The 14791-nt window shown below is 41.6% G+C and overlaps 1 protein-coding gene across 1 annotated transcript in view; it reads right to left on the bottom strand.

Moving 5' to 3' along the window:
• TCERG1L (transcription elongation regulator 1 like) overlaps positions 1-14791 on the bottom strand; it is a 98899-nt gene that overhangs the window by 2580 nt on the left and 81528 nt on the right. Inside the window, 3 exon segments of the mRNA XM_050899042.1 lie at positions 798-916; positions 4128-4217; positions 8836-8971. Of these exon segments, the coding sequence (XP_050754999.1) occupies positions 798-916; positions 4128-4217; positions 8836-8971 (345 nt within the window).

Genomic DNA, 14791 nt, shown 5'->3' with positions numbered 1-14791 from the left:
CAGCGTTTAGCTGCTACATTAGCCCAGAATATTCTCATTTTGTTGTAAAAAAACTTCTTATAATTATTACTTCTGTAGAGCCTGATGTGTGGTTTGTATCTATGTGTCTAGGCAGGTAGTGCTGTACAATTACCTGCATTTTTCAGTCGAGAAAACTGTAATTTCTTAGTTCCAACAATTTAATCAGATTTATAATATATAAACCTTTATTTTCATATAATTTACAAATGAGAAAGCACTATCCTAAGCACTGCATTCGCTATTACTTCACAGTTTTGGATCCATCACTTAAAAAGCACTATATAAAAATAAATTATTGCATTGCACACTTTATTTTAATTTAGTGATGTGACATTAATACTAACTTTGTTAAATTATATTTCTCCTCCATCAAAAAACAAACCTAAATACAGTTTTTCACTATTTACACCTGTATGCCTAACATAAATGAGATTTAACATTCAGGTACTGATTTTATATAACTAATATCTATGTGTGTATGTTCTATAATTATAGCATATATATGCATATAAAATAAAGGTGTTATGCAAAATATTACACATTCTGAATGAGAGAGAGAGAGAAAGGAACAGAGAGAGAGATGGAATGTTCCCTTTCCCAGTAATATAACAAAATAGTGTAAAATATTAGGGAAGAAATGTTAACACAGCATCGTAACAATGGATGTAGAAGCTTGCTATAAAGAGTACTGTCAGTGCTGGGGCATTCCGGGGCTGATAAGCGCAGGCTAAATGAGAAAGCTTATCTTAACAAATCTTCATAAGGCAATGCCATACCTTGGCGATAACTTGGATTCTTCAAGGAGCTTTTTAAATTCTTCTTTGGCTAACAACAATTTATTTTTCTTTTCTTTGTACTCTTCTCTGATCCTGGTCTTGACAAACTGTTCAAATATCTTTCCGAGAAAGGGAAACAAGACACAGTATTTATTAACAAAGCCTTTACGGTATTTATGCTTGATCAAAGGGCTGTCAATCTCAAGACCTGCAGTTCTTATCTGTCCTCGGTATTGGCTGACTCGTGTGCAGCTGAACCTGCTTCATGCAGCACTGATTGTGTGTTCTCACAAAATAAGTAGCTGGAAAAAGGTATAATTTGGACAGATAACATCTTCATTCAAACATCAAGCGCAACATAAATCAAAATTTCCCGACTTCAGTGTCTTGCTCGCATTTTCATGCCTACAGCATTATTTTTGTGCATCTGTACAACTGACTGCAGTTATTTAGTTTGGATCTCACATCTTTCCCAACTTGCTGGAGTTCCTGAAAATGTCTGTAATGCTAAACATCAATATTCTGTAGGTTACCCCCGAAAAAGCCTGAAGACCTTTCAAATCAGTTGTCAAAAAACATGAGCATACATGTGATCCTCTGTACACATACAGCCGAAAGCTTTAATGTGTTTGGAACGGTTGACAACCTTCCTCTAACAGGATTTGGCAGCTAAATATGCAGCAGGGTGCTCAGCATCAGGATTTTTTGTGTCTTGAAAAGGAGTTAAGGAGTTCACTATGTCACAAAATTCTGCCAACTGCTTCAATCACATTTTTAATACCAAAAATCTGGCCCTGCTGGTTTCACACTCTAAAAAGTGTGGCACACTAATAAATATAAATAAATTGAATAAAAGGAGCTGCTCCTCAAAACGCTATTAGCTTTCCATATTCACCATCCTGTTCACCACAAATTACATACATTAAATATGATTACTACAGTTACTACCACAGTTGCTTTCTCATCAGCCATGAGGATGCACAGGTGCAAATCTACATTTCATGAAAGCTGGAGTAACCCAATTACAACTGCTATTTAGTACGGTATGTGGAAAAGGGAAGAAATAGCACTGGAAAAGTAAACATCAAAAAATGGCCACGAAAGAAGCACTACGAAAAACCTAGGAAATCTAAATATATTATACTGTATGCAATTGTGTAAGTTGAGTGTAAGAGGAGATGGAAAAAATGGAACAAATGAAGTAGGTGACGCTGTTATTGCTTGCCTTTCTGGTATCAGTGAAGGTATTATGAAGGTAATAAATCAAAATTAACAGGTAGCTCATTATTTTAATACAGTTGCTCCTTTACCCTTCACTGTTCCTTGCTTAAACATAGTAGCATCTTTCAACTGTTAATAACCCATTGGAAAATACTGGTAAGTAAGCGGAGCAAACCGCAGATATTCAGTAACAGATCGGTACGTTCCTCGGGCTGTGTAAGGACACCCACCGGCAGCAGAGCTTGCACTCCGGGAGTCAAACCCACCTCAACACAAGTTCAACTCCAGAGGGAGTTCCCTCAGACGCTTACAGACCACAGCCAAAACCCTTGCCCTGCCCTTTCCAACCTGTCTGCCTGACCACGGGAAGAAGAAAAGTGCCGTACAGCCAGCCATGCTCCAGCACTGCTTCCTTCCTTCCTTCACTCCTTCATCCGTTCATTCCTCACTTTCATTGCGAGCCACTTCTCACCTCTAACCCCCTCCAATATAAATTCATTTGCATAATTTAAAAAGTACTCAGACGCTCGCTGTTCAGGCCACACTGCCAGTGTCCGTGAAGGTAAATGTTTCCATAAACCTAAATAATGTCTTCTACTAATTTGAGTTGCACTTCAAGAAGTACTTTCATTAAATCAGGCATCTACTCTTGTCCGAGTCTAACTTTCTTCTTAAACTACTCCTTGGAGGAAAATGGGGTCTAATTAAATACCACTACTCACAATGAACGTCTAGAAATCTTAACTTCAAGCTTAGTAGCTAAAATATATTACATACCCGGCATGTGCTCCCAAGCTTACTGGTTTTTTAACCCTGTTTTGCAGAAGAGCAACCGACCATCACCCTCTTCCACCTTAGCTCTGAGCCTGAGTTACTGTCACTCTCAGAGCCAACCTCTACCTGACTACGGGTTTCTACCTACGGGACTGCCAACTACTTGCTTTTCATAACCCTTTCCTTGAGTATTAAATATACCCCACAAATGAGGTCCCCCTCAGCAGTGCTTCAAGCACATTATATTATGTGTATTCATGATGTATTTTATTATATCATCTCCAAGGCTGGTAAAATGAAAGAAGTAATATATCTTGATTGACTCATCAAGGTCTAGGTTTTGTCCTTGCTGATTCCCTGAAATAAATACAAAACTCTCTGCTTAGTCTTTTGTCGAGCAGTATTTTCCATTCTAGCAGTTTCTCTTACATTTTCATTCCCGTATTTCCTTATTATTTTACTTCATTTTTTTTCTTCATATGAAAATATTGGAAAGGGAGTAAATGAAGATGTATGTGCCCAGTCCCTCAGTAAATACCTACAAGAAGCTCTCTGGAGAATCACAAGACAACGTGGGCCCCAGTGCAATGGAATAGGAATAAGTACATTTCTCATTGTGTTTATTTAAAAAAATGGACAATCCCATATTTAAAATTCTTCCTTCTCCAGGATGACAAAAGACTGGTAAGGAAGAGAAATAACTACAGAATAGAAGCGTTCGCCTTCTCTGCAACATCCTTGCATCTCTCCTAAATTTTTTAGACTAGTCTGCAGCCCTCGGGTCCTTTTAGATCCCTAGCGATAATTAATGTCCAAATAAACAAGGCAGCAAAAAGTCCACTTCCCTTTGCAGCTTGCCAGAAAAACGAAACCCTTTCAAACAAATACCAGCACAGCCACAGTGCTCTATATCTAGCAAGTTTAGTTATTGCAAAATATAGCAGCAAATACTGCCAAACTCCTAGAAAATATTCTAAGTAATAAAAATGAAGTAGTCTCTCTACAATATTTAAATAATTCAGAGTGGAAACATTAGCTTATGGCCATTTCCCTTTCTATAGCCCAGTTTCCCAGACTCAGTAGGAGTTGTTCCTACAACCCAAGAGACCATACCTCATCTCTATGTGCAAACTCACTTGTTACCACTTGCTTTTCAAAGGAGACAGCACTTTCTTACGAGCAGAGCCTAAATTATGAGTCTCACTGAAAAACTCAAAGAAGACATTTTAATTTTATGCAATTCTTTTTATCCTGCCAAGATAATTACTCTGTTATTACGGTTAATCTGGGAGATGTTTGCTGCCAATCAGAAGCTACACTGGAGGTAATGCTCACCTGTTTACGTTCTTCTGAATTTAGCAGAAGGTAGCGTGGATCAAATACTATTTTGTGCAATTCTTTTTCCCATGTAGAAAATGCTGAAACCTGTGAAGTACACAAACACAGTTGCATTAAGGAATTTTAATAAGGAAGTGAAAGAAGGAAATGTTCCAAGGTGAAGCAAAAGAGTAGTTCAGAAAGCTAATGAACCCTCTAAAGGATGCCTCAGAGCGGTTGGAAGTTGAATTTTAATCTGTTTCTGGCAATGCTGTGGTCGCCCCCACACCATCAGTATTGATTTGCTCTAGGACATCTCAGAGAGTATTTGGGAGATGCTCATTCCACTTCTTTGATGGAAAGACTCTGTAGCAGAAAGGAAAATGCCATTTTATTATCCCCTTTGTAAAAGAGAAGCATCAATTTCCATTTAAGCAATTATCTCAGCTTTAGCTCCTCTCCTTTCCAAAACTTAAATTATAACCCAAATGAGGCTGTCAATGCATGCATACACTGAAGAACTAATAGTGAACATCTTCAAAGCACCATGTTTTTGTAGTAAATGTGCTGCTTCCCTCCAACAGCACGGCTGTCACATCTCCTCCATTTCGAGGCTTCTCCCCTTTTCCGCTGAATCCAGCTCCCCGGAGTGGGACCCTGGGTGCCCACCCAAGCCCCGTGCATCACCCACATTCCCGCAGACGCATGAAATGAGAATATCACGCTCCTACGGAGGTTCTTCCATCTTCTCCGAAACCTCTTTACGGTGAGCGGGCTGTAAGGACCACCACGAATCTGAGCAGGTCCCTCGCTTGCCCAGGCCCCTTTGCCCGGGGTTTTTCACAAACTGAGCGTCTGGGAGCATAGGACTGAAAATCCCCAGCCTGATTTCGGTACCTCGTACAACATCACTGTTGATTAGTTTGTTACAGAAAACTCCGGAGTAACATAAAATATTCTAATCACTCCATCTAATTACAAAGAAGACTAAATTCAGTAAAAAAAATTAAGTATGTGAAGTATAATTAAAATAGAGTAATTAACAGTCAAAGAGGAAAGCTCTGATGAATCAAAGTGGGTTTAAATGGACTGGGTTTCCTTTTAGAGTGGTTAGCACTGGAAGCTCGGCAATGTCGAGGTTCGGGCTAACTTTGCGGATGCGCAGTGACTCAGGGCTGCCTCCTCCAGACGCCGCCTTCTCGCAGCCTGCGGTTCGCCCTCCGTGCCCACGCAGGCGGCCAAGTCCTGAGCTTTGGGGTTTTGCCCCCTTCGGAAGGACCAGCAGCAGGAATCTTTTTTTTTTCAGGGTGTCTTTTATATCCTCTCTTGGACATCAGCCTTGTGCCCAGTACAAAGGCCAGTTTGAACTCAAAGCTAGTTAAGCTCGGGCTAATTTATCATGCAATCATTCCTGTTTATGATTTTTTGTTTAGTAACTATTACATTTCACTTACTGCAGACATACACCTAAAATAAATGCTGGCAACTGATATTTATAATTTAATTCTAGCTACGCGTGTCATACGCTGTTCAGGATACTTATTTTGGAGCTCTGTAAATGCATACAAAATATTAATAATCTGACTAATCTCCCAACGTGTATTGTATTGTGCTCTTCTTCCCTACTATGGGACATTCAACCAGGGAACACATGCACTGGGGATGCTGAGGGTGGAATCTCTTCCCAGAATAAATAATGACTTCTGTGGCGTAGTATCACCACAGACGAAAAGGGGAAGAGAGATCTGAGCTTGGCGTGGGTTTCCAGTTCTCAACTCCTGCTCTTAACCAGAGTGAAAAGTACAGGGAAAAAAACTCATGAAAATTCAGTGTATTGAGTTTGAGTGGTATGTTTAGAAGTGAAAGGACATCTATCTGAATAGCTGATTTGATTTTTAATTCACTCTGGAAGCCCAGCAACGATGGCAGGTTGAGATTTTGGCTTTGACTGAAAGATTTATAAGAACAGAAAGGTGAAGTGCCTGACGTTTTCAGCGGACGCACTTATCTTCATCAGCAAAGGATTCCCAGCTTTCAGGAGACGTTGTTCTGGTAGGGAACGATGTCCACCCCAGACACAAGCTACCGAAACACGTTAAAACCAGCGAGAAGGACGGAGTGGCAAAGGGCTGAGAGGAGGGACCCGGGTCAGCAGCGGCAAGGACCACCCCGCGCCCGAGCTGGGAGCCCCCTCCCCACGTCCTCACCTGCTGCTGGCTCTGACACGCTCCCAGCACCCCAAACCGGCCGACAACCCCCATTAAAAGATATTAAAAAGTGGGATTCAGTGGCTTGTCCTTCTAGAAAGGGGCTCTTTGGGTCTGTCTGAAAAACAGACTGGGGGGGGGACGACGACACCAAACAACCCCGTTTATTTGGGTTAATTTATTCTTTAGGATAACGCTGAGGCTGCAAGAATTGTTTTGAGATGGGAAAGTGGGGGTTAGGACCCCCCAAGCCCCCTTTTTACTCCCCAATATTAAGAAGGTAAAATCTTGAGGAAAAAATACCATTTGGAATCCTTTAAAAAAGTCTTGTTTCACTGACAGCATCCCAGCAAAGAGAAGACTGCAGAACATGGATATCTTGATGCCGTGGCTGTGAGGGAATTTTCCCCTTCCCCTTTGGATTTTGCAGAAACTTTTAAACTTCCAGGAGGATATCAGAGATTACATTTTTACACAGGAAAACTTGCCACAGACTTAAGAATAGTGCCATTGTCTTGGAGCTACACCAAAAATAACATATATTTTTAAAATGCTACAATAAATATTCTTCTGTTGATATAATTTATGTAGGAAGATTCAGAACTACGCTGAAGAACTCCATCTAGTTCAAGCTCTTTGTAATGCCATCAAGTAACTTCTTGAGAAATAACAACACTACAAGAAAACGGCAGGAGACGTTCATTAAATAATCAGTTTTAAATAACACTAATGGCCTCACTGCATTTCAAGCAATGCCAACCAGCTGGTGCTAACCAGCAGCTTGTCCAGACATTTGAAAAATGCTCAGGGCGAAAGCAGAGTAACCTATTATCTATACATTTTTAAATAATAGCAAAAGCAAACAGTACATTTCCTGAATTTCTTATTTTTATGAGCAAGTCTGACTTACACAAGAAACACTTGAGGAATTCTATTACAGAACATACCTAATACTTTCAAATTTTGACTTCTTGCCCCCTGACTTAAAATATGCCAGCAGAAGTCTTCAACCAGTATTCATTTATGGCACTTCTGCATTTTTTAAGCATAAATAACAAAATTTATTAATAAAGCAGGTCTGGCATGGAGATAATTTACTGTTGAGCTTCTGAAGCTCTAATTATCTACCTTTAAAGCCTGCTGATTACTAGTGATAAATTTTATAGGCTTTACTGCCTAACAACAGACACCTTGGATTTTTTTTCTTTACAGAAATTACATGAACTTCTATAGAATACATATTTGCAGAGTGTTGGAGGGAGGTATAAAATCTGCATACACTGCTCCATTATACACCCATTTACATTTGCAGGATTAGGACCTAAACCTAGTATGCTTATTAATTCCATTCACGCTCAAAATCATCAATTCTCTGGAAGAAGGGAGACTGTGAGATGAACTTTTGTGGAGGTGATTTCATGTATATAAATAACGGTATATAAATTCCTCATATTGACGGTAATCTTTACGCGGCCAGTTCAAGACAGGTTTGTAAGTGCTACCACAGAAAACAAAAACCAGGCTGAAGCTCTTTACAAAATCAGTCACCGGATGCTATTACATGATCTGTAATTCATATTTCACCATGGGTCATGAGGCTCATAGCGCTGATGGCTTCTATCTGCAAATTGAATTTACGCTCCATCTATCGACTCATAATCATGATTAGGTCACAGTAAAATGGCTGCAATAACTGGGAGCCCTCCCGTCACCTGTACCAGCTCCGCAGCCGCCAGCTCTGTGCTGGCCTGGATGGGAGGGAACGATGCTCCCGGTGCTCTCGTCTGGCTGGCTGCGGAGGGGCCACCTCTTCTTGTCCCCGTTCAGCCCAAAGGCCCGAGCATCCCACGCTCCTGAACCTCAGGCTCAGCTGGAACCACCAAGTCTTCCCAAGGAAGTCCAAGGACAGTCAGGGACGTCCAGGGAAAAAGGTTTTCTTAACCCTCCTGAGACTCCAGTATGTCTTTTCCTAACAGACTGGGCAGATTTCAGATGGCCAGCAAGTGAATTTGGCTTCCCACTGCTAGGGTCATTGGAGTTTGCGGTGATGAAACCTCTCCCACGCCAAAAAAAAGCAAAGAGCTTGCCGGGAATGTTTCTCAGCCTGGTGCTCTCTTTCAGGTGGTACACACGACACATCTTTCGTCCTTTGTTCATCACGTAACGAACGTTTCTGGGGTCCGTGTGGGAGCCCCGGCATGGCGTGTGGCTGTGGTCCCCATGCCCTGCTGAGCCACTGGTCTGCGCTGGAGGAGCTACCACCTCTGGTTATCTTTGGGTCTGTCTATAGGAATTTATTTGGAACTGCACCTGCAAAGTGCTGTCAGTTCTGCACGGCCAGAAGAAAAGTCACAGTAAAGTACCACAAAGCCTACGTGGTTAATAGACAGAAAAACCCCTCTCAACAATTCTTCATTTGACTGCTAAGTCATAGTTATGACATGATTCCTGTAGCGGTCCTAGATGATGCCCTATCTTCATAAATGGGATGTGCCAAAGAAAGCAAGCATATTTCTTACCCCCCTCTCCAGAAGCATGTCTCGGAAATGAGTGATGCGCTCTTCTAGGGGAGGCGTGATCTGAGGTGCTGATGTTTCCTCATTTTTCTCCTCCGTTTCAGCCTTCCCCTGGTCAGCAGCTTGGGAATCTTCTGTTCTTTAACAAGGTAAGATAGAAAATAGTTCAGTAATTGCCAACTTGGGAGGGGATTTTTAACTCTCTCTAGAAAATCCTCCAGGACGGCAGGACTTCCTCGCGCGCATGGAGCAGGCAGGGAGCGGACGCTGACAGCTGAGAAGTGACCCAAACCTGCAGTTCGTTATTAAACCGCGGGGCTTGCGGGCCCTGCCAAGGGACCTCCGACAGCTCGTTATGTGGAAGGATGGTCTATCGGTGTGATCAAAGAGGAACTCAGCAGCGAAATACTATGCTATATTTCAAGCTGCAGAAAAGTGACAGCTTTATATAAAATTTGTCAAGGAGTGAAGACTTTAAAGAAGTGACTGAAGAGACTCATCTTGTTTTATTTTTCTTTCCTCTGTTTTTGTGCCCCCGAACTTGAAAGTCAACACTAATCTTTATTTTATGTTCCCATGCACCCCACGAGCTCACTCCTAAGGGAAGTAATCCAGCAATGCATCACGTGCACAAACCTGCAATAAGGCATCGGCGAAGAACCTGCCCTTCCTCAGTGCCAGAAAGTCTGTATTTATCCTGACAGCCTTTCTCCAAGATTGCATCTGATTAGAACAAATAGGTGTTTCTGAGAAAATGCTTACTACATATTGCCCAAGGCCCTTTGCCTACAAGAGCCCCTGGATAAAGGCACGTACGTAGCACCGCTGTGCTCATTTCAGGAAAGGACAGTTTACTGCAAGTTGCAGAGAGTGATGCTCTCCTCAGGTGCAATCCTACATAATCGGTGTCACCACTGGAGCTGAACTGTTTCACACCAGAGAAATACCGACCTAATTTTAGCAGAGCTAGAGACCATTAACACTGCGCTCTCACAGCGCTGGAAGCGAACACCTATGTCCCCATTGTTTGGAGGGCTGAAGCTTTGTCCCCGTGGGCCCTCTGCATCTCCAGGGAGAGGTTAGTTGGATGGGAACCTCAAAGGTAGGAAGGAGTCTGCTGCAGGAGGGGATGGGATTTGAGATGGGGATACGGAACTCCTGACTTCAGAGACGTTGGCCAGCTCAGACCTCGAAATCAGACTTCTGCTCTGGGTCCATCCTGCTGTTTCTTAAGGCTTTGAGCAACGAATGGGTTCAGTACAAATTAAGGCTCTTTCTGGAAAGATTAGGAGTCTTAAAATGATCACACGGTTCAAGTGAGGATAATGAAAGCACGGTGATTTGATTTTTAGTGTCCTACTAGGCATGACTGCATTTTCTACTGATGTAATTTTCACCGCTATGCAATAATGCCCAGTTTGAAATTTCAACAGGAAAACACTTTTTTATTTCCAAGCAAATGAATTAGATCAGTATGTAATGTGAGCCCTAGCGTATTATCTTCCTTCTACAAATAATTACATTACATTTACATTTATCCTAAAATGATGCTGTATTACTAGTGATTTGAGAGATATCAAATCGGTGTTCTTCACAGAATGACAGTGACTTTTATATCGTAATAGCAAATTTTATTCTGTGACACGATCCATGAAAGGCCCAATCGAATTTCTAGTACGCACAAAGAGCTTTTTCAAGCTGAAACTGAGAGAAATACAGCACCCTACTCCACCAGCCAAGCACCAGAAGAGCCCCTCTTTCCTTCAGTCCTCCTTATGCAATCGAAAACGATGCTGCAAATCACACAGACTTTTTTTCTCATGCCAAAAATGACAATAAAGAATACAATTTTCTTTAGCAAATAATACAATAATCTGCATAACAAACTATGTGACTTCCTACTCAGATGGACACATACGAGCAGCCTACTAGCATGATCTTGGAAGCCTGCAAATCTCAAAATGGACAGGGCGGTGAGACGTTTTTGTGTAACTGTGGTACCCGCTGAAAGGAGAAGAGGCAATGGGCACAGACCGAAATACACGGAAATCCATCTAAGCATAAGAAAAAGCTTTTTTACTGTGAGGATGGTTGGACACTGGGGCAGGCTGCCCAGGGAGGCTGTGGGGCTCCATCCTTGGAGATGCTCGACCCCCCTGACACATCCCTGAGTGACCCGCGGGGAGCAGGGCGGGACAGAGACCCCCGAGCCCTTCTGTCATTCTGTGAAGAAAACCCAGAAAACCTAAGTTTCTCTGAAAATTGTTTTTCTTTTGGAGAGAGCACAATCAGAGCACTGCCTGAGTAAGAATTTGACTTCAGTATTTTTAAGCAGTTTCATTATACCCCAACAAAACGTAAATAAAAGTGCAACAGCAGCTTGCGGAGCCCAGAGCTCCTAAACCTGCAGATGCAGGTTCTGGCTGGAAGCACCGGACAGAGGCTGTGCAACGTCCACGAAAGAAAGAAGGGAGCCCTGCTGTCTCCGGCGGCCGGCCTCGGGGCAGGCCCTCTGAGAGCTCTGTCACCAAAGCAAACAGCAGGAGAAGCGAAACAGCAGATCTGTTCTTACCAACGTGAACTGGTGATCCAATGTCAACCTCTGCGTGATGACCCTCTGGTTGAATTATAAAGAATTGTGCTGGAACTTTGATGGAATTAGATCTCATCATTAGCACAGCACTTTCTATATAGCCCATGATTCACCGTATGTCAAAGGAACAATATGATTTACTAAGTAACTCAAATAAAATAGAATAGGGAACACAGCATATTTAAAACAAACCCTGAAAGCATGTAACACCTCCTTTTTTAGTTATACTTAACCAAGAAAAAATGCTGATATTGCAAAAATAAGTGGGTAATGGCTGTGTGGGGGTAAAAATGGGGTTCAACTTCCCGTTCTGCTGCGGATGCCAGGTGCAGGGCTGCGAATGTCCAGCTACAACCCGCGCCTTTCTCTTGCAGCGGATCTCCGTGCACGCCGAGCCCTGCCTGGTGCAGGAACGCAGCGTGCTGAGCCAACGGTGCCTGCCCGCCCAGTGCGGGGCTGGGCTCCAGGGCACTCCTGGCCCCGGTGTGACCGTCCAGCCCAGCAGCCTGGGCGCCCGCAGGGGACAGATGCTCAGAGCATCACGGTCTGGCGGGACGATAGTGCTCCCTATGTCCCAACAGCATTCTCTGTTAAATGTAGGAAAACATTCACGGTCTTCATATGCAATTATTAATGTGGATATGACAGCAATATAAATAGGTTTTCTGTCCGTCCGGCACCAAAATGAGTATTTGTTTGGTTTTCTGTAAAGGCAAATCTTTTTTAACCTCAGGATTCAGTCCGGAGTGAGCAGCACTTTGTCCATTCCCAAGTAAAACGAAGCAGAGGAAAGAGAAAGTCAGATCTGGACCTTGTACGTGCAATTTGGAAGATGAAAAGCTGGTGATGTGTATCCTCTTATCTAAAACTTGGAGCTCAACCAGCACTTTAGTAGACTCTACATCTTGAGAATTCCCCTTTCGCTGTTTATGGCATGGAGTAACTCGGCTGCTTTTCTTACAAGGAATTACGGGCCACATTTTTTAAATCAGTTCTGCTTTTGGCTGAGTAATTCAGACACACACAGATGTAGGCAACTGAGACCCACGGCACTTAGAAACAATAATATCAATTCCAACCACTGACGGCAGCAGCGATTTGAACTGCTGCGCAAACAACCATTCCTCGGTCTCAGCTGCGGAGATGGGAGGTTGCCTGCCGCAGTGGATACCCAGCTGGGGCCGTACCACAGAATCTCCAGTGGGATGTTTCAATCACATTAACGAAAACAATCTTAATATAGCAAAGGAGTTTATACACGATTTTCATTCTGAGGATAACTAAATTCTAGTTTCAAATGAAAATTCTACGATATTTTACTTTTTCAGGTCATGAATTGCTAGCTACAGTCTAATAGTAATACATTTACACAAGCACTTAGACTGCATTTCTTTAGTAAAAGGTCAGTATTTTAAAGGTCCATCCATGAACCTCTATGTTCTGCCATTGTTTCAGGGTACAAAGCAAAATGTCAGGAAATCTTCACATGTTATAAAAGAGAATTTAGAATTCAAAACAGCTGTAGAAATCATGTAGTAGTTTGGGGATGTATGTTCTGCTGACAGAAAAATAAACATTTTATGGCTTTTTGGTGACAGGTCAAACTTCTGGGGCATTGGGATCATCACAACAAAGTCTGAGAAAATGCTATGTTGTCAAGCCAAATCTTACTTCTTTCTTTCTGTGAATCTTGCCCTTGACTTTCATAGGACCACTGGCCCAAATACAGCAAATGAGAATTGGTTCCTCCTCATCTAAAGATTTATTTTGTACGTTAAACAAAGATAGAACTTAAGACAGGGTTCTCAGAGCTTTAAATATCCTCTCAATGAATATCTTGCCACAAATCTCAAGTGTGATAAAAGCTATATTATTTGTTAGCCCATACAAATATATATCACAATATAAAGCCACATGATGACATAAACAGCAGGCGATATACATTCATTATCATGTGTTATTTGATTTTTGTGGCATACAGTCACAGCTGAGAGTAGTTTGTGTTGCCTATGACTCAAATGACCTTTCCAAGACCGAAAGGATGCTTTCCCATCCCATGAATGCTCTTTTCCGCGCGAGATGCCTTTGCAGCCCCGGCAGACACGGCAGCGCTGGTTTGCTGCCCATGCCGCAGCAGACGCTGCTGGCAATATCAGAGCTGCTTGCCACCACGCCGCGGGATTTCTGACATGATTGCACTTTTAGCTGGACGGCTGCATGATTTATGCTTATACACGTATATATATGTAACTTTGTATGTATAAATACATACCACAAGAAAGATGCTACAATGCATTAAGGCAGGAGAGCCATGCAGCAACTCTGCAATGGACTGAGATTGCCCAGCTTGAACTGTATTTATCTATTTGCTTTGGGGAAAAATAAAATTATATCAAAACATATTTCTGCAAGGAAATAAAAATAATAAAAGATAAATTCTGCAAAGATATAAAAAGATGATCCATATTTGCGTCTTAACAATTTTAACAATGTCCTTTTGAGTGTAAAGAAAGTAAGAGATTAAAAAACCCAAAGTTTGTCTTTCAAGAGTGAATAAGTCATGGAACTCCAATGAAGATGAAACAGTATTCCTTATTCTCAAGCAGACAGTGAAAGAGGCACTGCCTGACCTTCCGACACAGCACAGTAAGCCCAAGCCTGTTTTGACACAGTTATCTTTGAATAAGCGCATTTTTCTGGAGTTTATGAACAAGCTTCTGGAGTTTATGAACAAGCTTCTGGAGTTTTAGAATTCCGTTCATGAACATTAATGGGAAGATGTTTTCACATTTTCTCAACCAAACACTAAAGGGAATCACCTTAACAGCACATGGAAAACAGCCACTCCTATACAGAGGTCATAATACTGGCCCATTATTGTCAGACCCACTGACGTAAATAAAAATATTCTTAAATATTTTATACTAAATACAAACTTTTATACTGTTTATGAACACTAAATACTATGTAAATAGTAAAAGTACATATTTAGTATATCTAAAGTATAAATATACTCTTTTATACCAAGCATTAAATGCTTAAATAGTCTGAGTATTCAACTTGGGAGTATCTGATTCTTCCTTCATAATAATACAAATCCAGAGAAAGTCTTAACGAGGTCAAAAGAACCACCCAATGTAGTAGGATAATAACAGCAATATAAGAGAGAATAGAATTATCTTCAATATATTCACTTGGAAAATACAGAAATTTGTTGTGCTTACTTGTCACAACACCCTCAAAAATATAACACGCTATCTATGCAGATTTATTTTACAGATTTATTTTTTAATGGTCCAAACGAGTATCTCAATCATAGCCAGCCCGTATGAAGAGCTAACGCTATATGCAGTTACTGGCCAAAGG

Source organism: Gymnogyps californianus, chromosome 6 (assembly GCF_018139145.2).
Source record: "Gymnogyps californianus isolate 813 chromosome 6, ASM1813914v2, whole genome shotgun sequence".
NCBI lineage: Eukaryota > Metazoa > Chordata > Aves > Accipitriformes > Cathartidae > Gymnogyps > Gymnogyps californianus.
Note: the sequence above shows the minus strand (reverse complement) of the source record. Positions and strands in the feature narration are given on the sequence as shown.